Source organism: Balaenoptera borealis, assembly GCF_965194805.1.
Source record: "Balaenoptera borealis genome assembly, chromosome: 11".
Taxonomy (NCBI): Eukaryota; Metazoa; Chordata; class Mammalia; order Artiodactyla; family Balaenopteridae; genus Balaenoptera; species Balaenoptera borealis.
Genome location: NC_138868.1, coordinates 56021685 through 56045311, shown reverse-complemented (window position 1 = coordinate 56045311; position 23627 = coordinate 56021685). Strand labels below are relative to the sequence as shown.

Below are 23627 nucleotides of genomic sequence, written 5' to 3'. Positions count from 1 at the left end.
GACATTCTCATTCAATCATTAAAAATTTCAGTTCATTGTAATAAACCAAACTCCAACTTTATGAGACTTTTCCCTTCCCCTGTTTTCACATGACCCAGGCCTGCAAACATGCAGTGGTGGAGAGAGCATGATTGTCCTTTTACCTTTCTTCCACCAGAGTAGGGCCCAGGAGATGGGGAGATAGGATAAAAGAACAAAGTCCCCCAAGGAGGGGCAAGAGGGCCCATCAAGACCAGGTAAATGCACAATTGTTGGCTCTTTACCGCACAGGTTTTTCAATGCGTATTTTCAGAGACCTTTCTGCTGAGAACCTTGATTGCAGTTCTCTTGGTGGTGTCATTGCCTGTTTTCCTATATACCCCATGAAATTTCTATGTTGAGGTCCTTTTGACTCTCCCTTAGTTTGGAGCCCTTTAAAGTTATATTGGCAATTACAAAGGATCCGTATCTGGTCCAAGGAAGCAGGCATCACTGACCCAACATCTGAAGACATACAGCTCATTCCAAGATAGCCTTCCTTGTTTTGTTCTGCCATGGGCTTGAGCATCTCCAGCCATAGCCTCTTGCTATTTATAGCAAGCATGGTTTTGTTACTATTCCTTGTATTTCCTCAAATACAGGAACATGTCAAACTCTCTGAATGGTCCCCTTAAATTTCCTCTTACTCAAAAGGGAAGTATGAACTGAAAATATAAATTTAAAAGTTAGAATAGATGGAAATTGAACTTGTAAGATCTTATAGAGAAAGAATGTAGATTGAGAAGTGAACAAATGGGCCTTATTGAGATCACCCTCTGTTTTGGAACTGGGACACCATGATCAGTTAGTTACTACCAAGTTATAACTCTATGGGTTATACCATTCTGATTATCATTTCAGGCTTGTGCCTTTTATAGAAACCATGCTTACCTTGCCTCTGGCAGTGGGTGCTGCTACTTGGCCTCTGCCACAGCAGAATCTCATCATTGCCTTTGAAATCAGGAAGCCAGTTTCAGTGGCAGCACCTCTCACTTTTATCCAGGCGTAAAGGATAGCCACTACAGTGCTTTTCAAGGATGCTGACGCTTTCCTCAGCAACGTATTTTTCAGTGTCCTCTGATTCCTCCCATAGAACGTGACCTGGAGTGGGTTAGCTCATCATAGGTGATAGCATTCCAGCAACCTTTCTCAGTAAATCACTGGATTCTTTCTTCCATATTACACCAAGAAATTGCTGGCATCCAAATTTTATAAAGCATAGGCCACTATTTTTTTTTATTGAAGTATGGTTGGTTTACAGTATTATATTAGTTTTAGGTATATAACATAGTGATTCAATATGTTTATAGATTATATTTCATTTAAAGTTATTATAAAATATTGGCTGTATTCTGTGTGCTATACATTCCATCCTTGTATCTTATTTATTTTATACCTAGTAGTTAGTGCCTAGTCCCCTTTCACTACCTAGTCCCTCCCCTACTCCTTTTGCCGTTGGTAACCACTAGTTTGTTTTCTGTGTCTGTGAGTCTGTTTCTGTTCTGTTATATTCATTCATTTGTTTTATTTTTTAGATTCTACACTTAAGTGAAAACATACGGTATTTGTCATTCTCAGTCTGACTAACTTTACTAAGCATAGTATCTGCCAGGTCCTCCATGTTGTTGCAAATGGCAAAGTTTCATTCTTTTTTATGGCTAACTAATATTCCATTGTGTGTATGTACATACACACACACAAGCCCCACATCTTCTTATCAGTTCATCTGTTGATGAACACTTAGGTTGTTTCCGTATCTTGGCTATTGTAAATAAAGCTGCTATGAACATTGGGGTGCATATATCTTTTTGAATTAATGTTTTTATTTTCTTCAGCATATCCCCAGGAATGGAATTGCTGGATCATATGGTAGTTCTATTTTTAATTTTTTGAGGAACCTCCATACTGTTTTCCATAGTGGTTGTACTAATTTACATTCCCACCAACGTGTTCTAGGGTTCCCTTTTCTCCACATCCTTGCTAACATTTATTATTTGTTGTGTTTTTGACAATAGCCATTCTGACAGCTGTGAGGTGATATCTCACTGTGGTTTTGATTTGTATTTTTCTGATGATTAGTGATGTTGAGCATCTTTTCATGTGCCTATTGTCCATCTGTATATTTTCTTTGGAAAAATGTCTGTTCAGGTCTTCTGCCCATTTTTAAATTGGGTTGCATTGTATGAACTCTTTATATATTTTGGATATCAACCGCTTATCAGGCATATGATTTCCAAATAATCTTCTCTTATTCAACAGGTTGTCTTTTCATTTTGTTGATGGCTTCCTTTGCTGGACACAAGCTTTTAAATTTGATTAGGTCTCATTTAGTTTTGCTTTTGTTTTCCTTGCCTGAGGAGACATATCCAAAAAAATATTGCTAAGACATGTCAGAGAATGTTATTGCCTACATTTTCTTCTAGGAGTTTTATGATTTCTGGTCTTACATTTAGGTCTTTAATCCATTTTGAGTTTATTTTTATATATGGTGTGAGAAAATGTTCTAATTTCATTCTTTTACATGTACCTCTCCAGTTTTCCCAGCATCACTTATTTTTTTTTTAATTGACAGAAGGCAAGATGGTATTTTATTTAGCAATATTCTCAGACACTTAAGTAAAGAACATTTTCAAGGTATCATAATTTTTTTTTAATATCTTTATTGGAGTATAATTGCTTTACATTGTTGTGTTAGTTTCCACTGTATAACAAAGTGAATCAGCTATACGTATACTTATATCCCCATATCCCCTCCCTCTTGCGTCTCCCTCCCACCCTCCCTACCCCACCCCTCTAGGTGGTCACAAAGCACTGAGCTGATCTCCCTGTGCTATGTGGCTGCTTCCCACTAGCGATATATGTTACATTTGGTAGTGTGTATATGTCCATGCCACTCTCTCACTTTGTCCCATCTTACCCTTCCCACTCCCCGTGTCCTTAAGTCCATTCTCTACATCTGCATCTTTATTCCTGTCCTGCCCCTAGGTTCTTCAGAACCACTTTTTTTTAGATTCCATATATTTGTGTTAGCATACGGTATTTGTTTTTCTCTTTCTGACTTACTTCACTCTGTATGACAGACTCTGGGTCCATCCACCTCACTACAAATAACTCAGTTTCGTTTCTTTTTATGGCTGAGTAATATTCCATTGTATATATGTGCCACATCTTCTTTATCCATTCATCTGTCGATGGACACTTAGGTTGCTTCCATGTCCTGGCTATTGTATATAGTGCCTAGCACTACTTATTGAAGAGACTGTCTTTTCCCCAGTGTATATTTTTGCAAGCATAGGCCACTATTGAGCCACAGTTTCAGAAAATGAAACAAGCAATTAGAATCACTCTAAGATGTATAATACCTGGATTCTGGTATATTGAATTCATAATCTCTGGTAAGTGCACACATATCATTAAATGTAGCCCAATCCAAAATTCTTTTCTCCTTGTCTAACAACCTTAGGATTCATTCCCACACATATATTCTACAGAGTTTGGTAAGTAAATTTAACAAAACCATCTCTAGAGGCATTCTGGGATCTGATTCTGGTTATGAGTCTGTGGGCAAGGGGAAGTAATGCAGATGAGGTATGAGAAGAGTGGGCATCCCCTTGGAAGGTGACCACCTTAGTTGGGGCTTCAAACCATGAAGGATTAGGCTTATCGGACTTGGGAGGAGAGACTGTTTCAGTTGACAACAGAGATTCTGTAGGGCTTCGAGTTTCAGTTTTAGTGCACAAAGAATAAACCCAGAAGGAAAGGGTTAGCACCTGGCCTATAACCTATTTTCCTTCTACTTAAGGATATTCAGAGAGGAATGAATGACCTCAATTCGAAACTCTTTATAAACATACTAAAGGTATTTATTAGGCAAACGATAATGGAGAATCCTTATTTATGAAAATTTCTAGCAGGATATAACCTGGTATATCTGGGTTGCTTATTGTAAGTAAGCTTGGAATTTATAGATTTGTAGGGTGGGAGACATGGCTGGCTCGAGTTATATAATTAATGGGATATAAGATAAGGATGCTCCATAACCCAAAAGGCTCCTTCTGTGAAACAGAGTTTCTACACACTTTGCTCAAAACACACCTCACATTAAAGAAAGTTTTTTAATTGAAGTGTAGTTGATTTCCAATGTTGTGTCAGTTTCAGGGGTACAGCAAAGTGATTCACATATATATATATATAAAACTGAATATATATATATTTTATTTTTCAGATTCTTTACCATTATAGGTTATTATAAGATATTAAGTATAGTTCCCTGTGCTATATAGTAGATGCTTGTTGTTTATTTTATATATAGTAGTGTGTATCTGTTAATCCCAGCCTCCTAATTTATCCCTCCCCATCCCCTTTTCCCCTTTGGTAACCATAATCTTGTTTTCTATGTCTGTGAGTCTATTTCTGTTTTGTAAATGAGTTCATTCATGCCATTTTTTAAAGATTCCACATATAAGTGATATCATATGATATTTTTCTCTGACTTACTTTACATAGTATGACAATCTCTAGGTCCATCCATGTTGTTGCAAATGGCATTGTTTCATTCTTTTTTATGGCTGAGTAATATTCTATTGTATATATGTACCATATCTTCTTTATCCATTCATCTGTCAATGGACATTTAGGTTGCTTCCTTGGTCCTGGCTGTTGTAAATAGTGCTGCAGTGAACATTGTGGTACATGTATCTTTTCGAATTATGGTTTTCTCCAGGTATGTGCCCAGGAGTGGGACTGCTGGATCATATGGTAGCTCTATTTTTTAGTTTTTTAAGGAACCTTCATCCACAGTGGCTGCACCAATTTACATTCCCACCAACAGTGTAGAAGGGTTCCCCTTTCTCCATACCTCTCCAGCATTTATTATTTGTAGACTTTTTGATGATGGCCATTCTAACTGGTGTGAGGTGATACCTCATTGTAGTTTTGATTTGCATTTCTTTAATAATTGGTGATGTTGAGCATCTTTTCATGTACCTGTTGGCCATCTGTATGTCTTCTTTGGAGAAAGGTCTATTTAGGTCTTCTGCCCATTCTTGATTGTGTTGTTTGTTTTTTTGATATTGAGCTGTATGAGCTGTTTGTATATTTTGGAAATTAAGCCCTGTCTGTAACTTCATTGGCACATATTTTGTCCCCTCTTGTAAGTTGTCTTTTCATTTTGTTTATAGTTTCCTTTGTTGTGCAACAGTTTTCAAGTTCAGTTAGGTCCTGTTTGTTTATTTTTGCTTTTATTTCCATTACTCGAGGAGACAGATCCAAAAAATTGCTGCAAAAAACACACCTCACATTTTAAGTCCAAGGTCAGCATGTATCCTAATACAGGAGAGGAAAGACCTTTTTGTGAGTAGCTGCATTTGACAGAATCAGATTTATCCATGAGAATAATATTTTATTTGTACTTTATAATTGACTATATCCTTTAAATCGTTAGTGAAATTTGGTGTTGGGTAAGATCCCAGAATCACATAAGATTCATGTGAATCTAATTTGACAATTAAACCCTTGTGTTGTAATGCATTTGGTTTGCTAATAGGTTATTTAAGATTTTTGCATCTATATAAAATCTATGTATAAGAGAAATTGGCCTATACTTTTGCTTTCTTGTAATGTACTTGTTGAGTTTGGGTATCAATGTTTTGTTGGCTTCATAAGACAAGTTAGAGAGCATTCCCTCTTTTTTATTCTCTAGAAGAGTTTGTTAAAGTGGAGATATTACTTCCTTAAATATTTGGAAGATTAACTATTGAAGGCAGTAAGGCCTGGAATTATTTCGTGAGAAGGTTTAATTATGGATTCAATTGCTTTCATAGATACAGAGATTATGAAAGGGCGGGAACCAAGAACTCTCTAGAGGGAAACAAATGTAGAAAATCTACACTTGAAGGGGAAGAAGTGAAAGTTGTGTCTTCTTGGTCTCAATGTTCTTTCTCTATAAAGTAAATAGTGTTCTGGCTAGCAGATTTTTTTCATCTGTTCAACAAATATTTATTGGATGTTTACTATGTATCAGACATATTCTGCAAGGCAGTGAAGATATAATTATAAACAAATATTGTCCTTGACCTCATGAAGCTTACAGTCTGTTGGGGAAAACATGCACTGGAAGGGTAATTACAAAATATTATTTACTTCTGACTGTATTGAGTCATATAAAAAAAGTAGTGAATATTTATAAAGGCCATTGTTGAAACTGAGTAAGACATGCCAAGCAATATTGAGGGCCCAGCTGAGGTGGAGATGATAAATTATTAGTAAAGCCATCAGACCACACAGCTGTGTAATTTTTTTCCAGCCATGATACACAGCAAAGACTTGGGAACAAAGAGGGTAAGTTATTGGATCCATCTAATATTGGGCATTTGCAGGATGGTTAAATTAAAAGGATGAGGAAACAAGGACCCTGACACCATAGGGACACACACGTTTCCTAAGGACGGTTCTCATCCAAGATTAGTGCTTGGAAGTTAGGAGATTCTTTTTGTTTCCCCAGATCCTGATTCTGCTGGTGATTCTGACATGCTCGTTCTTTTTCTGGATTTTATTCACTTATTGGAAAGACAGGTGGCTCACCGTTGGGCTGTCACTGCAGGTAAGCACTGTCCATCCTTAGCTGTAGCCCTGTCTATTCAGATGTGTTCAGCTTGACTTTTGGCTTTCCACCAGGTCTTTGCTCCCTACATACACCTGAGCAGCATATCTGTGATGGTTATGCTTTCCTGGCCTGTGGCCTTCTACTTGATCTATTTGGAAGGAGAAGGTATGTCCTGTGGGTGAAACCTTGCCTGATTCTTTCAGCTCTGGCTTTAACTTCCATACTCTACTCAGTAAAACAAGCTTGGTAGATAGCCAGCACTATACCTCTTTGAAATTCATTTAGCTCGTTACTCAAGCAAGATCCTTGTGGTCAAACTCACAACCCTACATGGCCTGTCATAGCATTTCCCTGGCCAAATAGTCCTTCTTCTAAAGAGGGATTCTCCTTCTAGAAAAATAAGAATTTTCTCTCTGTTGTTACACATTGACTGTCTGGGAATGGATTGGAGTAACTGGCGGGAGGGTAGAGGCAATTTTAATTTTATTTGACCAGTGACGGTACAAGTCACAGTTCTTTTAGTTTGTATTCAAATATTACTATTTTAAACTCAAGAACCAGGTGCAGATATCCCTGGATACATCTTAGTACTTCAAAGCAGGCCCTGGTTAGTCCCTGTCACGCCGGGGGACTTCCACCAGCAGCAGAAATGTCTACCTCTGCCACTCGTTTCCTCTTCATTCTTTGCCCTAATATCATGGAAACAAACAAGAATCAGAGCTATACATGAAACTGTTTTGAGAGTGGAGTTATCTCTCAGCACCTTATTGAGAAACCAGTAGGACATTTTTCTATGTCTCTTTTTTACTACTGGTTAAACAAGGAGTGCTTGCTTCCTGACTTGTGTGAGGATGCAGGCAAGAGAAAGACTTGGTTGGCAGTATTGCCATTGTGTGTTTGTACACGTGTGTGTGTATAGGTGGAGGGTGAATTTTAGGAAATGTTCCTGGGGGCAGGATCTTAAAGCGGACAATAATGCACTGTTTTCTTTTCCATTTCCTAAATTTTAAGGTAGAATCAGAAGATACCAGATGACGTGTTATGAGAGAAAAAGAAACAAAAGGTGTAATGTGCTCATAAAGTTGAGAGGTTAGAGCTGGAGATCTAGATTTGAAAGTGATATAGGTAGTAATTTAAAATGTACAAATGGGTAACATCTTCAGAGGTCTAAAATAGTAAGTGTTGGGCAATGGCAAGTGATAACAGGTTTTGTGGTCAGGCTGTGTGTGTGTGTGTGTGTGTGTGTGTGTGTGTGTGTGTGTGTGTGTGTGTGTGAGAGAGAGAGAGAGAGAGAGAGAGAGAGAAATACTCAATATTTATTGAGCACCTGTGATGTCAACTATTATATCAACTCTATGAGATAGATGTTAGTAGCAGGATAGCTCCATTTTTCAGAATGGAGAGGTTAAGCAACATGTCTGAGTCACACAATTAGAAAGTGGTAGAGTCTGGCTTTGAAGTCAGATTTCTGTCAACTAGTATCCCTTCTGCTATACCTCACTGCCTTCAATATAGCAGCATTTTAGGCTGATCTTTAAAGGGCTTCAGGGCTTTCTCAGAGGCAACTAAACTACTCCTTCTGAGAAGGTATTCCTTAACATTTCCTCTCTTTCCTTTGCTTCCCACTTCTTGTACAATTCATTCCCTTGTAAATTTGCATTTGTAATAATATGGACTTAATAATAATGCTTATATTTGGATACTCTTTTGCTTTCAAATCATTGAGAGAACATAAGGATGTGACAGAAATATAGAGTAAATCAGTGAGTCCACAGAGTCAGTGAACCCATGGACTGGGTATTTATTGACTGTTGCTTTGGGATAGTTAGTTGCTTGGGATGGTTCTCCATTCCTGTTTGCCTTTTTTTTTCTTACTTCCCCTTCCCTCCAACTTTTTCAGCTCTACAAGTGGCTATTGGAGTGCCCTTTTTTCTCATCCTCTTGTGTCTCTATTTGCTTCCATTGGGGATTTATTCTCCCTGTATTCAGGAGAAGGATAAATTGGGACCCAAGCCGAACTTCTTTGGACATAGAGGTGCACCCATGGTAGGTCTGAGCATGATGGATGTGGGTGAGTACAGGTATGCATGGATTTGTGGATGAGACAAAGGCACATCAGATCCTAGGAACTCCTGGAGAAGTAAAGGGGTTGGCTTGAGATGACAAGAATAAGGAATTAATTGTAGAGGTTGGGCTCGAACCCAGGTCACCTAATTCTCAGTCCATTTCTCTTTATTGTGCCCAGTGACATTGCGTCAGATGAGCAGAGTCCCCACATCAGATTGGGTAGAGCAAAATGTAGGCAGCTTCTTTGAAAAAAGAGCCAAGGGAGCCAAACTCTGTTTCCTAAAGTCCTTTTGTTACTGGGCCCCTTCCCTACCCTAAAAGGGATGTTGGCAGAAAACACTCTGAGATTAAGGGCCCGGTGTCCTTTTCTTCCACAGCTGGGGCCTGAGAATACCATGATGGCCTTTGAGAAAGCTGTTGAACATGGGGCCTTTGGGCTGGAAAGTGATGTACAAATGAGGTAGGAAAGGAGGGGCCAGGGTGGGAGGAGAAAAGACCAATGCCATGGAAGACTCCAACCTGGCCCAAGTTGTAGAGAGGGCAAGCCCTGGGGAGTTTCTCCCGTGTTCAGATGGCACATCTGCACATAACATACATACACGAACCACTTCTCCTTTACAAACCGTATATTTGCACCCCTACATTCTCAATCACAGGCTCATAAATCATACACATGCTGTGTAGTCTCTACACTTAATTCAAATTTGTCCCCCCTGCCAACATGCATACAACTTATCCCCACGCCCTACGTTAGCAATCTATTTAACTAACATTCCCTGGGAACCTACTGTATTCCTACTATATCCTTCTTCTGAGTGCTGGGGAGAGGCAGATGGGTCAGACAGAGTCCTGCCTAAGAGAGCTATTCCCAGACAGTGAAGGAGGCATGGCATGTTTACAAATAACCTTACTCCATTTATAAGTTTAACATTTTAAATAGCATTTTTCAGGGCCTTTGAATAATATTTAATGCATTTAGTTAAATACTTTAGATATTTTAAACTGAAATTATGCATTTAATGTGTTTTCTTTTTTAGGTACTGCAGTTGTTTAAATCTTTTCAGAATACTTGAGTAATTCTTATAAATCTAACACATTAAATGTATAACTGTGTAAACCTTAAATGCTTTGATATATTTCAAGTCCTTTTATAAATGAGATTTGAACTTATAATCACACATCTAGATCAGTTACTCAATTCCATATTTTAAATTGGATTTACAAAGGTAACCTTGCCAAATTATCTTTATTATTTTATTTATTTATTTATTTATTTTAAATTTTAAGAGTTTATTTGAACAAAAATTGATTCAAATCAGGCAGAACCAAATCAGAAGTTATTAGGAACACTCCTCAGCTAAGAGCCAGGGGAGAGACTTACAGAGGGAAGGTACAGAAACCAAGAAAGGACATTATTTGATTGACTGTAGCTTAAACCCTAGGTAACTGTCTGTGATTGGATGCCCTTAGGTTTTGGTTTTTTGTAACCTTGAGGCTCAGATTTTGGTTTGCTTACGTAGGCTGCCCGACATTCGAGTCCCCGCAGTCCAATGGCCTCCTTGTCTAATTAATTTAACAAAAGTTATCTATAATAAAGTGACGGAGAGAAGCCAGATCCTGCAAACTTGTGGAGCAAAACATGCTTAATTAGGAAGGAATTTCCCCAGGATGACTGGTCTATACTTTGAGAGGTAATATCAGATCACCTCATTTTAATTTTTTTTAATTTTTTAAATTAAAAAAATTTTTTTAAACCTTTTTGAAAAATTTATTTTTTTTATTCATTTATTTTTGGCTGCATTGGGTCTTCGTTGCCGTGTGAAGGCTTTCTTCAGTTGCGACAAGTGGGGGCCACTCCTCGTTGCGGTGCACGGGCCTCTCATTGCAGTGGCTTCTCTCATTGCAGAGCATGGGCTCTAGGCGTGCGGGCCTCAGCAGTTGTGGCACACAGACTCACACGGACTCAGTAGTTGTGGCATGCAGGCTCAGTAGTTGTGGCACACGGGCTTAGTTGCTCCGCAGCATGTGGGATCTTCCCGGACCAGGGCTTGAACCCGTGTCCCCTGCATTGGCAGGTGAATTCTTCACCACTGGGCCACCAGGGAAGTCCCAGATCACCTCATTTTTAAAGGAGGAAAAGCAGAGTCATGAATTCTCCTGCTGGCTGCTGTTAATACCCCGTCCATTGAATAGCTACTTTGGGACATCACTGTTTTAGCTTCATGCCCAAGAGGCAGGAACCACATAGGAGTCTCACTCGTGAACCTTGATAAGGATCCAAGACTATCAGTGGTTCTTTTTGTGCATGGTGTCAGGGAGTGTTCTAATTTCATTCTTCTATATGTAGCTGTCCAGTTTTCCCAGCACCACTTATTGAAGAGACTGTCTTTTCTCCACTGTATATCCTTGCCTCCTTTGTCATAGATTAGTTGACCGTAGGTGCGTCGGTTTATCTCTGGGCTTTCTATCTTGTTCCATTGATCTGTATTTCTGTTTCTGTGCCAGTACCATATTGTCTTGATTACTGTAGCTTTGTAGTATAGGCTGAAGTCAGGGAGTTTGATTCCTCCAGCTCCGTTTTTTTCCCTCAAGACTGCTTTGGCTATTCGGGGTCTTTTGTGTCTCCATACAAATTTTAAGATTTTTTGTTCTAGTTCTGTAAAAAATGCCATTGGTAATTTGATAGGGATTACATTGAATCTGTAGATTGCTTTGGGTAGTATAGTCATTTTCACAATATTGATTCTTCCAATCCAAGAACATGGTATATCTCTGTTTGTATTTCTTTAATTTCTTTCATCAGTGTCTTATAGTTTTCTACATACAGGTCTTTTGTCTCCCCTAGGTAGGTTTATTCCTAGGTATTTTATTCTTTTTGTTGAAATGGTAAATGGGAGTGTTTCCTTAATTTCCCGTTCAGATTGTTCATCATTAGTGTATAGGAATGCAAGAGATTTCTGTGCATTAATTTTGTATCCTGCAACTTTACCAAATTCATTGATTAGCTCTAGTAGTTTTCTGGTGACATCTTTAGGATTCTCTATGTATAGTATCATGTCATCTGCAAACAGTGACAGTTATGTCTTCTTTTCCAATTTGTATTCCTTTTATTTCTTTTTCTTCTCTGATTGCCGTGGCTAGGACTTCCAAAACGATGTTCAATAATAGTGGTGAGAGTGGACATCCTTGTCTTGTTCCTGATCTTAGAGGAAATGCTTTCAGTTTTTCACAATTGAGAATGATGTTTGCTGTGGGTTTGTCGTATATGGCCTTTATTATGTTGAGGTAGGTTCCCTCTATGCCCACTTTCTGGAGAGTTTTTATCGTAAACTGGTGTTGAATTTTGTCAAAAGCCTTTTCTGCATCTATTGAGATGATCATATGGTTTTTATTCTTCAATTTGTTAATATGGTGTGTCACATTGTTTGATTTGCATATATTGAAGAATCCTTGCATCCCTGGGGTAAATCCCACTTGATCATGGTGTGTGATCCTTGTAATGTGTTGTTGGATTCTGTTTGCTAGTATTTTGTTGAGGATTTTTGCATCTATATTCATCAGTGATATTGGTCTGTAATTTTCTTTTTTTGAAGTATCTTTGTCTGGTTTTGGTATCAGGGTGATGGTGGCCTCATAGAATGAGTTTGGGAGTGTTCCTTCCTCTGCAATTTTTTGGAAGAGTTTGAGAAGGATGGGTGTTAGCTCTTCTCTAAATGTTTGATAGAATTCAACTGTGAAGCCATCTGGTCCTGGGCTTTTGTTTGTTGGAAGAGTTTTAATCACAGTTTCAATTTCATTACTTGTGATTGGTCTGTTCATATTTTCTGTTTCTTCCTGGTTCAGTCTTGGAAAGTTATACCTTTCTAAGAATTTGTCCATTTCTTCCAGGTTGTCCATTTTATTGGCATAGAGTTGCTTGTAGCAGTCTCTTCGGATGCTTTGTATTTCTGTGGTGTCTGTTGTAACTTCTCCTTTTTCATTTCTAATTTTATTGATTTGAGTCCTCTCCCTCTTTTTCCTGATGGGTCTGGCTAATGGTTTATCGATTTGTTTATCTTCTCAAAGAACCAGCTTTTAGTTTTATTGATCTTTGCTATTGTTTTCTTTGTTTCTATTTCATTTATTTCTGCTCTGATCTTTATGATTTCTTTCCTTCTGCTAACTTTGGGGTTTGTTTGTTCTTCTTTCTCTAGTTCCTTTAGGTGTAAGGTTAGATTGCTTATTTGAGATTTTTCTTGTTTCTTGAGGTAGGCTTGTATAGCTGTAAACTTCCCCTTAGAACTGCTTTCGTTGCATCCCATAGGTTTTGGATCATCATGTTTTCATTGTCGTTTGTCTCTAGGTATTTTTTGATTTCCTCTTTGATTTCTTCAGTGATCTCTTGGTTATTTAGTAACATATTGTTTAGCCTCCATGTGTTTGTGTTTTTTACATTTTTTTCCCTGTAATTCATTTCTAATCTTGTAGCGTTGTGGTCAGAAAAGATGCTTGATAAGATTTCAATTTTCTTAAATTTACTGAGGCTTGATTTGTGACCCAAGACGTGATCTATCCTGGAGAATGTTCCATGGGCACTTGAGAAGAAGGTGTAATCTGCTGTTTTTGGATGGAATGTCCCATAAATATCAGTTAAATCTATCTGGTCTGTTGTGTCATTTAATGCTTGTGTTTCCTTATTAATTTTCTTTTTGGATGATCTGTCCATTGGTGTAAGTGAGGTTTTAACGTCCCCCACTATTATTGTGTTACTGTCAATTTCCTCTTTTTTAGATGTTAGCAGTTGCCGTATGTATAGAGGTGCTCCTATGTTGGGTGCATATATATTTATAATTGTTATATCTTCTTCTTGGATTGATCCCTTCATCATTATGTAGTGTTCTTCCTTGTCTCTTGTAACATTTTTTATGTTAAAGTCTATTTTATCTGATATGAGTATAGCTACTCCAGCTTTCTTTTGATTTCCATTTGCATGGAATATCTTTTTCCATCCCCTAACTTTCAGTCTGTATGTGTCCCTAGGTCTGAAATGGGTCTCTTGTAGACAGCATATATATGGGTCTTGTTTTTGTATCCATTTAGCAAGCCTGTGTCTTTTGGTTGGAGCATTTAATCCATTCACGTTTAAGGTAATTATTGATATGTATGTTCCTATAACCATTTTCTTAATTGTTTTGGGTTTGTTTTTGTAGGTCCTTTTCTTCTCTTGTGTTTCCCACTAAGAGAAGTTCGTTTAGCATTTGTTGTAGGGCTGGTTTGGTGGCGCTGAATTCTCTTAGCTTTTGCTTGTCTGTAAAGCTTTTCATTTCTCCATCGAATCTGAATGAGATCCTTGCCGGGTAGAGTAATCCTGGTTGTAGGTTCTTCCCTTTCATCACTTTAAGTATATCATGCCACTCCCTTCTGGCTTGGAGAGTTTCTGCTGAGAAATCAGCTGTTAACCTTATGGGAGTTCCCTTGTATGTTATTTGTCGTTTTTCCCTTGCTTCTTTCAATAATTTTTCTTTGTCTTTAATTTTTGCCAGTTTGATTACTATGTGTCTCGGTGTGTTTCTCCTTGGGTTTATCCCGTATGGGACTCTCTGCACTTCCTGGACTTGGGTGGCTATTTCTTTCCCATGTTAGGGAAGTTTTCGACTATAATCTCTTCAAATATTTTCTCTGGTCCTTTCTCTCTCTCTTCTCCTTCTGGGACCCCTATAATGCGAATGTTGTTGCGTTTAATGTTGTCCCAGAGGTCTCTTAGGCTGTCTTCATTTCTTTTCATCCTTTTTTCTTTATTCTGTTCCACAGCAGTGAATTCCACCATTCTGTCTTCCAGGTCACTTATCTGTTCTTCTGCCTCAGTTATTCTGCTATTGATTCCTTCTAGTGTATTTTTCATTTCAGTTATTGTATTGTTCATCTCTGTTTGTTTGTTCTTTAATTCTTCTAGGTCTTTGTTAAACATTTCTTGCATCTTCTCGATCTTTGCCTCCATTCTTTTTCCGAGGTCCTGGATCATTTTCACTGTCATTATTCTGAATTCTTTTTCTGGAAGGTTGCCTATTTCCATTTAATTGTTTTTCTGGGGTTTTATCTTGTTCTTTCATCTGATACATAGCCCTCTGCATTTTCATCTTGTCTGTCTTTCTGTGAATGTGTTTTTTTGTTTCACAGGCTGCAGGATTGTAGTTCTTCTTGCTTCTGCTCTCTGCCCTCTGGTGGATGAGGCTATCTAAGAGGCTTGTGCAAGTTTCCTGATGGGAGGGACTGGTGGTGGGTAGAGCTGTTTGTTGCTCTGGTGGGCAGAGCTCAGTAAAACTTTACGCTTGACTGGTGATGGGTAGAGCTGGGTTCCCTCCCTGTTGGTTGTTTGGCCTGAGGCGACCCAACACTGGAGCCGACCTGGGCTCTTTTGTGGGGCTAATGGGAGACTCTGGGACAGCTCACGCCAAGGAGTACTTCCCAGAACTTCTGCTGCCATTCTCACCTCATGGTGAGACAGAGCCACCCCCCACCTGTGCAGGAGATCCTCCAGCACTAGCAGGTAGGTCTGGTTCAGTCTCCTATGGGGTCACTGCTCCTTCCCCTGGGTCCCGACGCGCTCACTACTTTGTGTGTGCCCTCCTAGAGTGGAGTCTCTGTTTCCCCCAGTCCTGTCGAAGTCCTGCAATCAAATCCCACTAGCGTTCAAAGTCTGATTCCCTAGGAATTCCTCCTCCCGTTGCCGGACCCCCAGGTTGGGAAGCCTGACGTGGGGCTCAGAACCTTCACTCCCGTGGGTGGACTTCTGTGGTATAAGTGTTCTCCAGTTTGTGAGTCACCCACCCAGCAGTTATGGCATTTGATTTTATTGTGATTGCACACCTACCATCTCATTGTGGCTTCTCCTTTGTCTTTGGATGTGGGGTATCTTTTTTGGTGAGTTCCAGTGTCTTCCTGTCGATGATTGTTCAGCAGTTAATTGTGATTCTGGTGTTCTCACAAGAGGGAGTGAGAGCACGTCTTTCTACTCTGCCATCTTGAACCAATCTCCTAAACATACATATATTTAATTCTTTGGCTGTCTACTTTGAAATGTACTTATTTACCAAGAAAACAATTATGTCATTGGGGTTGCTTTGCCAAGTAAATATTTTGAGGTGGCCTTTTTTTTTACAATTAAAAATTTTTTTGTAGTAAAATATAAAACATTAAATTTACCATCTTTACCATTTTAAAATGTATGGGTCAGTGGTATTATATATGTTTTTTTTTAATTTATTTATTTATTTATTTATTTATTTTTGGCTGTATTGGGTCTTCGTTTCTGTGCGAGGGCTTTCTCTAGTTGTGGCAAGTGGGGGCCACTCTTCATCGCAGTGCGCGGGCCTTTCACTGTCGCGGCCTTTCCTGTTATGGAGCACAGCCTCCAGACGCACAGGCTCAGTAGTTGTGGCTCACGGGCCTAGTTGCTCCGCGGCATGTGGGATCCTCCCAGACCAGGGCTCGAACCCCTGTTCCCTGCATTGGCAGGCGGATTCTCAACCACTGCGCCACCAGGGAAGCCCTATATATGTTTTTAATGTAGTGAAACTTTCAGCCAACTATATCTGTGATTCTTTTCATCTCGTAAAAGTAAAGCTCTATACCCCTTAAACAATGACTCCCCATTCCCTCCTCCCCACCAGCCCCTGGAAATGCCATTCTACTTTTCTGTGTATTTGATTTTGGCTGTTCTAGGTACCTCATATAAGTGTATGATTCATAGAGTATTTGGGTTTTTTTGTGACTCGCATATGTCACTTAGCCTATAATCTTCAAGGTTCATTCATATTATAGCATATTTCAAAATTTCCATCCTAAAAAGGATGAATAATATTCCACTGTATGCATATATCCACATTTTGTTTTCATCAGTTAATAGACACTTGTGTTGCTTTTACATTTTAGCTATAGTTAATAATGCTGTTCTGGACATGGGTGTATAAATATCTCTTTGAGACCCTGCTTTCAGTTCTTTTGGGTATATACCCAGAAGGGGGATTCCTGGGTTATACTATATTTCCCTTTTTAATTTTTTGAGGAACTGTCATACAGTTTTCCACAGTAGTTGTACCATCGTATGTTCCCACTAACAGTACAGAAAAGTTCTAATTGCTCCACATATTTGCCAACACTTGTTTTCTGTTTTTTTTGGTGGGAGCCATCCTAATGGCTGTGAGGTGGTATCTCATTATAATTTTGATTTGCATTTCCCTATTGATAAGTGATGTTGAACATCTTTTTTTGTGCTCACTATCCATTCATAATCTTCTTTGGAGAAATGTCTACTCAAGGTGTTTGCCCATTTTCGATGGGCAAATATTTTTTTTCTTTTGTTTTTTGTTTCTTAATTTTCTGAACTTCATTTTTTAGAAATTGAAGTATAGTTGATTTACAATATTGTGTTAGTTTCAGGTGTACAGCAAAGTGATTCAGATCTATCTATCTATATGTCTATCCTTTTTCAGATTCTTTTCCAGGGTGTTTTTTGTTTGTTTTTTTCTGTTGAGATTTAGGAGCTCCCTATATATTCTGGATATTAATCCCTTATCAGATATTTAACTTGGAAATATTTTCCCCATTCTGTAGGTTGCCTTTTACTCTATTGATCATGTCTTTTGATGTACAAAATTTTAAATATTCATGAAGGCCAATTTATTTATTTTTGTTGTTGTTGCCTGCATCTTTGTTTTCATATCCAAGAAATCATTGCCAAATCCAATGTCATGAAGATTTTCCCTTATGTTTTCTACTAAGAGATTTATTGTTTTAGTTTTTAAATTTAGGTTTTTGATCCTTTTTGAGTTTTTGTATATCATGTTAGGCAAAGGTACAGTTTTATTCTTTACATGTGAATATTCAGTGTTCCCAGCACAATTTGTTGAAAAGATTGTTTTTTCTCTGTTGAGTGGTCCTGCCACCCTTGTCAAAAATCACTTGACCATATATACAAGGGTTTATTTCTGGGCTCTCTATTCTATTCCTTGGTCTTTTTGTCTGTCTTTATGCCAGTACCATAGTGTTTTGATTACTGTAGCTTTGTATTAAGCTTTTAATCAGGAAGTGTTAGTCTTCTAGTTTTTTTCTACTTTTTCAGGATTGTTTTGGCTATTCGGGATCCCTTGTGATTCCATATGAATTTTAGGATGAGTTTTTCTTTCTTCAAAAAATGTCATTGGAGGCCAAGATAATGGAGTAGGATGACCATGAGCTAATCTCCTCCCATGGGCACACCAAAATTGCAACTACTTACAGAGCAACTATCCTGAGAGTTACCTGAAGACTAGCAGTAAAGATCTACAACTAAAGATATAGGAAAGGAACCACAATGAGACAGGTAGGAGGGGTAAAGATTTGGTATAGTTAAGACCCATACCCCCAGGTAGGTGATCCACAAACGGGAGGATAATTATTATTGCAGAGGTTCTTCCCAAGGAGTGAGGAGTCCAAACCCTACATTGGGCTTCCCAGCTCAGAGCTCTTGCACTGGGGAGATGAGCCCCCCAGAACATTTTACTTTGAAAGTCAGTAGGGCTTACTCTGGGGAGAGCTGGAGAGCTGTGGGGAATAGAGACTCCACACTTAAAGGGCAAACACAAAATCTCACACACTCTTGAGACTCAGGGCAAAAGCAGTAATTTGAAAGGAGCCTGGGTCAGACCCACTTGATGACTTGGAGAACCTTCTGGAGAGGCAGGAGACACTTGAAACTCATTATGGAGACATAGACACTGGCAGCAGGCATTTTGGGGAGCCCAACCCCTAAAGGATAAGGACATTGGTCCTGGTAAGCACCATTTTGAAATCCTCCTTCTAGCTTATTAATTCTGGGACCTGGCCATGCCCACCAGTTGGTTAACATCAATTCTGGGATTCCCCAGACCAGGAAGCTAGCTGGTTGGGGACACAGCCCCACCCACCAGTAGGCCAGGTGCCATAGGGCATCCTGAGGCCCCAGTCACCTTGGGTCATGGCCCTTCCCACCAATGGGCCAACACCAGCATTTCAGCCAGCTCTGTCAAGACAAGACCCACTCACTAGCAGAACAGAACCACCCCTGGGTTGACCTGGGTCCTGGCCCCACCCAACAGCAGGACAGTACCAGCTATGGCACACCTTGGATGCCTCAACCTCCTGTATCAGGATTCAGTATCACCTGCTAGTGGGCCATCATCAGCTCCAGATTGCCACAGACCCTACAGCTAGCCATGTCAAATATTGGCCCTGCCCCCCCTAGCAGGCTGACACCAGCCCTGGGACACCCCCAGGCCACAACCTCATCCATCAGCAGGGTGACATTAGTTCTGGGAGCCCTGGCCCTACAACCAGCCACTCCAGGACCCGGCCAATAGTGGGCCAGAGCTAAATGGGGTATTTAGCTAGTTGTCTTGTGACTGGGCCCCACCCACCTGTGGGCCAGCACCAGGGCTGGGCCTCCCTTAGCTAAGCAGGCAGTTTTGCCATGGCATGGTCCCACCCACCAGTGGCCAGCAGTCTGCACAAGGCAAGGCCTGGCACCTAAACAGACTGGAGGCCAGCCATGCCTACCAGTGTGCCCACAGTAGTCAGCCCACCACAACAGAAGGATGCACACAGCCCATATAGAGGGCACTGTTAAAGCACATAGCTATGGTGACCAGACTAGAATGTGCTGCTGGGCCCTATAGGACATTTCCTACATAAGGCCACTTATACAAAATCGGAAATGTACCACCTTATGAAATTCATAGAAATAAAAACAGTGAAATAGGCAAAATGAGGCAATAGAGAAATAAGTTCCAGATGAAGGAATAAGATAAAACCCTAGAAGAACTAAATGAAGTGGAGGTAAGTAATCTACCTGATAAGAGTTTAAAGTGATGACCAATAAGATGCTCGAAGAATTCAGGAGGAGACGGGGTGAACAAAGGGAGACATTAGGAGTTTTTAACAAAGAGTTAGAAAATATAAAGAAGAAGCAAACAGAGCTGAAGAATACAATAGCTGATATAAAAAATAAAATAGAAGGAGCTAACAGTAGACTAGACAATACAGAGGAACAGATCAGCTAACTGGAAGACAGAGTAGTGGAAATTACTGAAGCTGACCAAAAAAATGAGGACAGTTTAAGAGACAACTCTTAGACAACTCTGAGACAACATCAGGCATGCTAATGTTCACATTTAGGGGTCCCAGAGAGAGAAAAAGGGGGCAGAGAACATATTTGAAGACATAATAGCTGAAAACTTCCCTAATCTTGGAAAGGAAACAGACATCCAAGTCCAAGAAGGACAGAGTACCAAACAGATAAACCCACAGATGTTCACACTATGACAAATTGTAATTGAAATGGCAAAAATTAAAGATAAAGAGGAACCTTAAAAGCAGCAAGGGAAAAGCAACAAGTTACGTACAAAGGAATTTCTGTAAGACTCTGAGCTGAGTTTTCAGCAGAAACTATGCAGGCCATTAGGGAGTGGTACAATATATTTAAAATGATGAATGAGAAAAATCTATAACCAGGAATACTCTACCTAGCAAGGCTTCCATTCAGATTTGAAGGAGAGATCAAAAGTTTTACAGACAAGCAAAGGTAAAAGAATTCAGCACCGTGAAACCAGCTTTACAAGAAATGTTAAAGGGACTTCTCTAAGTGGAAAAAGCCACAACTAGAAATATGAAAATTTTGAAAGGAAAAACCTCATTGGTAAAGGCAAATATACAGTAAAGATAGAAGATATTCACTTATAAAGCTAGTAGGAAGGTTACAAGGCAAAAGTAATAAAATCATCTATATCCACTATAACTAGTTAAGGGATACACAAAACAAAAAGATGTAAAATATATTAAGAGCAGGCATCTTGTGGCTGTGTCATGCATGTGAGCCCCATAGGGCTGGGGAGGCACCAGTTGCTGCATGGAGAGGAGGCCGAGGCTGCAGCTTGGGGGAGGCCCTAGCTCCTCTCTACCTGTGTCTGGCAGAGCCAGTGTGAGATGAAGAGACAGTCCTTCCCAGCCACTGGGATAACCAAGAGTTTTGCCAGACCTTTGAGCACATACGAAGATAGTGGGGAGCCAGATGAAAAGCACAGACTGTGGTGCTGAAACAGATTAATAAGGAACTTAGTGACTTGGCCCATGACCCTCCAGCACAGTGTTTTGCAGGTCCAGTTGAGGATGATATGTTTCACTGGCGAACCACAATTATGGGACCTAATGACAGCTCATATCAAGGTGGTGTACAATTCATTTTCCTACAAACTACCCCTTCAAACCACCTAAGATTGGATTTACAGCAAGAATTTATTATCCAAATACTAACAATAATGGCAGCATTTGTCTTGATATTCTAAGATCACAGTGGTCTCGTGCTTTAACTATTTCTAGAGTGTATATATATACATATATGCAGCAGCATCACATTCCATCAAAAAGCAGCAGCATACACATTCTTTTCAAGTGCACATGGAACATTCTGCAGAACAGATCACATGCTAGGCCACAAAACAAGTCTCAGTAAATTTGAGAAGACTGAATCATATTAAGCATCACAATGCTGTAAGTCTAGAAATCAATTAGAAGAAAAAAAAACTGGAAAAAACACAAACATGTGGAGGCTAAAGAATATGCTACTAAACAACGAATGGGTCACTGAAGAAATCAAAGAGGAAATAAAAAAAATACCTGGAGGCAAAATGAAAACACAATGATCCAAAAACTATGGGATGCAGCAAAAGCAATTTTAAGATGGAAGTTTATAGCAATACAAGCCAAGCTCAGGAAACAAGAAAAAAGTAAACAACATAACCTTACACCTAAAAGAATTAGAAAAAGAAGATCAAACAAAACCCAAAGTTAGTAGAAGGAAAGAAATCATAAAGATGAGAGCAGAAATAAATAAAATAGAGACTAAAAAACAACAGAAAAGATCAGTGAAACTATGACCTGCTTCTTTGAAAAGAGAAACAAAATTGATAAGTCTTTAGCCAAACTCTTCCAAAAAAAAAAAAAAAGGCCCAAATAAATACAGTCAGAAATGAATAAGGAGGGCTTCCCTGGTGGCGCAGTGGTTGAGAATCTGCCTGCCAATGCAGGGGACACGGGTTCAAGCCCTGGTCTGGGAAGATCCCACATGCCGCGGAGCAGCTGGGCCCGTGAGCCACAATTACTGAGCCTGCGCGTCTGGAGCCTGTGCTCCGCAATAAGAGAAGCCGCGATAGTGAGAGGCTCGCGCACCGCGATGAAGAGTGGCCCCCGCTTGCCACAACTAGAGAAAGCCCTCACACAGAAACGAAGACCCAACACAGCCATAAATAAATAAATAAATAAAGGAAGAAACAAAAAAAAAAAAAGAAATGAATAAGGAGAAGTTACAACAAATAGCACAGAAACATGAAGGATCATAAGAGATTACTATGGACAATTACACACTAATATAATGAACAACCTGGAAGAAATAGATACATTTCCTAGAAATATACAAGCTCCCAAGACTGAACCAGAAAGAAATAGCAAATAGGAACAGACCAATTACCAGTACTGAAATTGAATCATTAATTGAAAAACTCCCAACCAACAAAAGCTCAGGACCAGATGGCTTCACAGGTTAATTCAACCAAACATTTAGAGAAGAGTTAACACCTGTCCTTTTAAAACTATTCCAAAAATTGCTGAGGAAGGAAAAATTCTGACTCAGAACAGTTCTGGCCAGTGTCACCCTGATACCAAAATCAGACAAAGATGTCATCCACAAATAGAAAACTATAGGCCAATATCACTAATGAACATAGATGCAAAAATCCTCAACAAAATATTAGCAAACTGAATTCAACAATACATGAAAAGGATCATACACCACGATCAAGTGGGATTTATTCCAGGGATGCAAAGATGATTCAGTATCCACAAATTATTCAGTGTGATACACCACTTTAACAGCTGAAGAATAAAAATCCTGATCATCTCAGTAGATGCAGAAAAAGCTTTTGAAAAAATTGAACATAGTTTTATGATAAGACCTCTTGAAAATGTGGGTATAGAGGGAACATAACTCAACATAAGAAAGGCCACATATGCCAAGCCCAGAATTAACTTCATACTCAATGGTGAAAAGCTGAAAGCATTTTCCTAAGATAAGCAACAAGACAAGGGTGCCCTCTCTCACCACCTTTATTCAACATAATATTGGAAGTCCTAGCCATGGCAATCAGACAAGAAAAGAAGTAAAAGAAATACAAACTGGAAAGGAAGAAGTAAAACTGTCACTATTTGCAGGTGACAAGATACTATACGTAGAAAATCCTAAGGAAACCACCAAAAACCTGTCAATGACTCATCAATGAATTTGGTAAAGTTACAGGATATGAAATTAATATACAGAAGTATGTTGCATTTCTGTACACTAAAAGAACTATCAGAAAGAGAAATTAAGAAAAAAATCCCATTTACAATCATATCAAAAAAATAGAATACATGGGAATAAATCTAACTGAGGAGCTAAAAGACCTATACTTGGAAAACTGTAAGACATAATAAGGGAAACTGAAGATGACACAGAAATATGGAAAGATATACCATGCTCATGGATTGGAAGAATTAATATTGTTAAAATGACCATACCAACCCAATGCAATCCACAGATTCAGTGCAATCCCTGTCAAAATACCAATGGCATTTTTCACAGAACTAGAACAAATAATTCTAAAATTTGTATGGGAACAAAGAAGACCCGTAAGTACCCAAAACAGTCTTAAGATAGAAGAATGAAACAGTAGGCATCACATGCTCTGATTTCAAACTATATTACAAAGCTACAGTAATCAAAACAGGATGGTGCAGGCACAAAAACAGACACATAGATCAGTGAAACAGAAAAGAGAGCCAAGAAATGAGCCCATAGTTATATGGCCAGTTAATCTATGATCAAGGAGGCAAAAATATATGATGGGGAAAGGAC

The 23627-nt window shown here is 39.1% G+C and overlaps 1 protein-coding gene across 14 annotated transcripts in view; it reads left to right on the top strand.

Moving 5' to 3' along the window:
• Positions 1 to 23627, top strand: part of GDPD4 (glycerophosphodiester phosphodiesterase domain containing 4) — a 279828-nt gene that overhangs the window by 31359 nt on the left and 224842 nt on the right. For 13 of the 14 annotated variants that reach the window (XR_014231772.1, XR_014231773.1, XM_082343331.1 and 10 more), the window contains 4 exons: positions 6521 to 6619; positions 6694 to 6787; positions 8523 to 8668; positions 9067 to 9149. Coding sequence is in view for 12 of the 14 variants with exons in the window: in XM_082343331.1 (XP_082199457.1) it covers positions 6521 to 6619; positions 6694 to 6787; positions 8523 to 8668; positions 9067 to 9149 (422 nt within the window). In the remaining 2 variants the exon portion in view is untranslated. The remainder of the gene's footprint in view (positions 1 to 6520; positions 6620 to 6693; positions 6788 to 8522; positions 8669 to 9066; positions 9150 to 23627) is intronic. The other variant, XM_082343339.1, reaches the window with a different exon arrangement.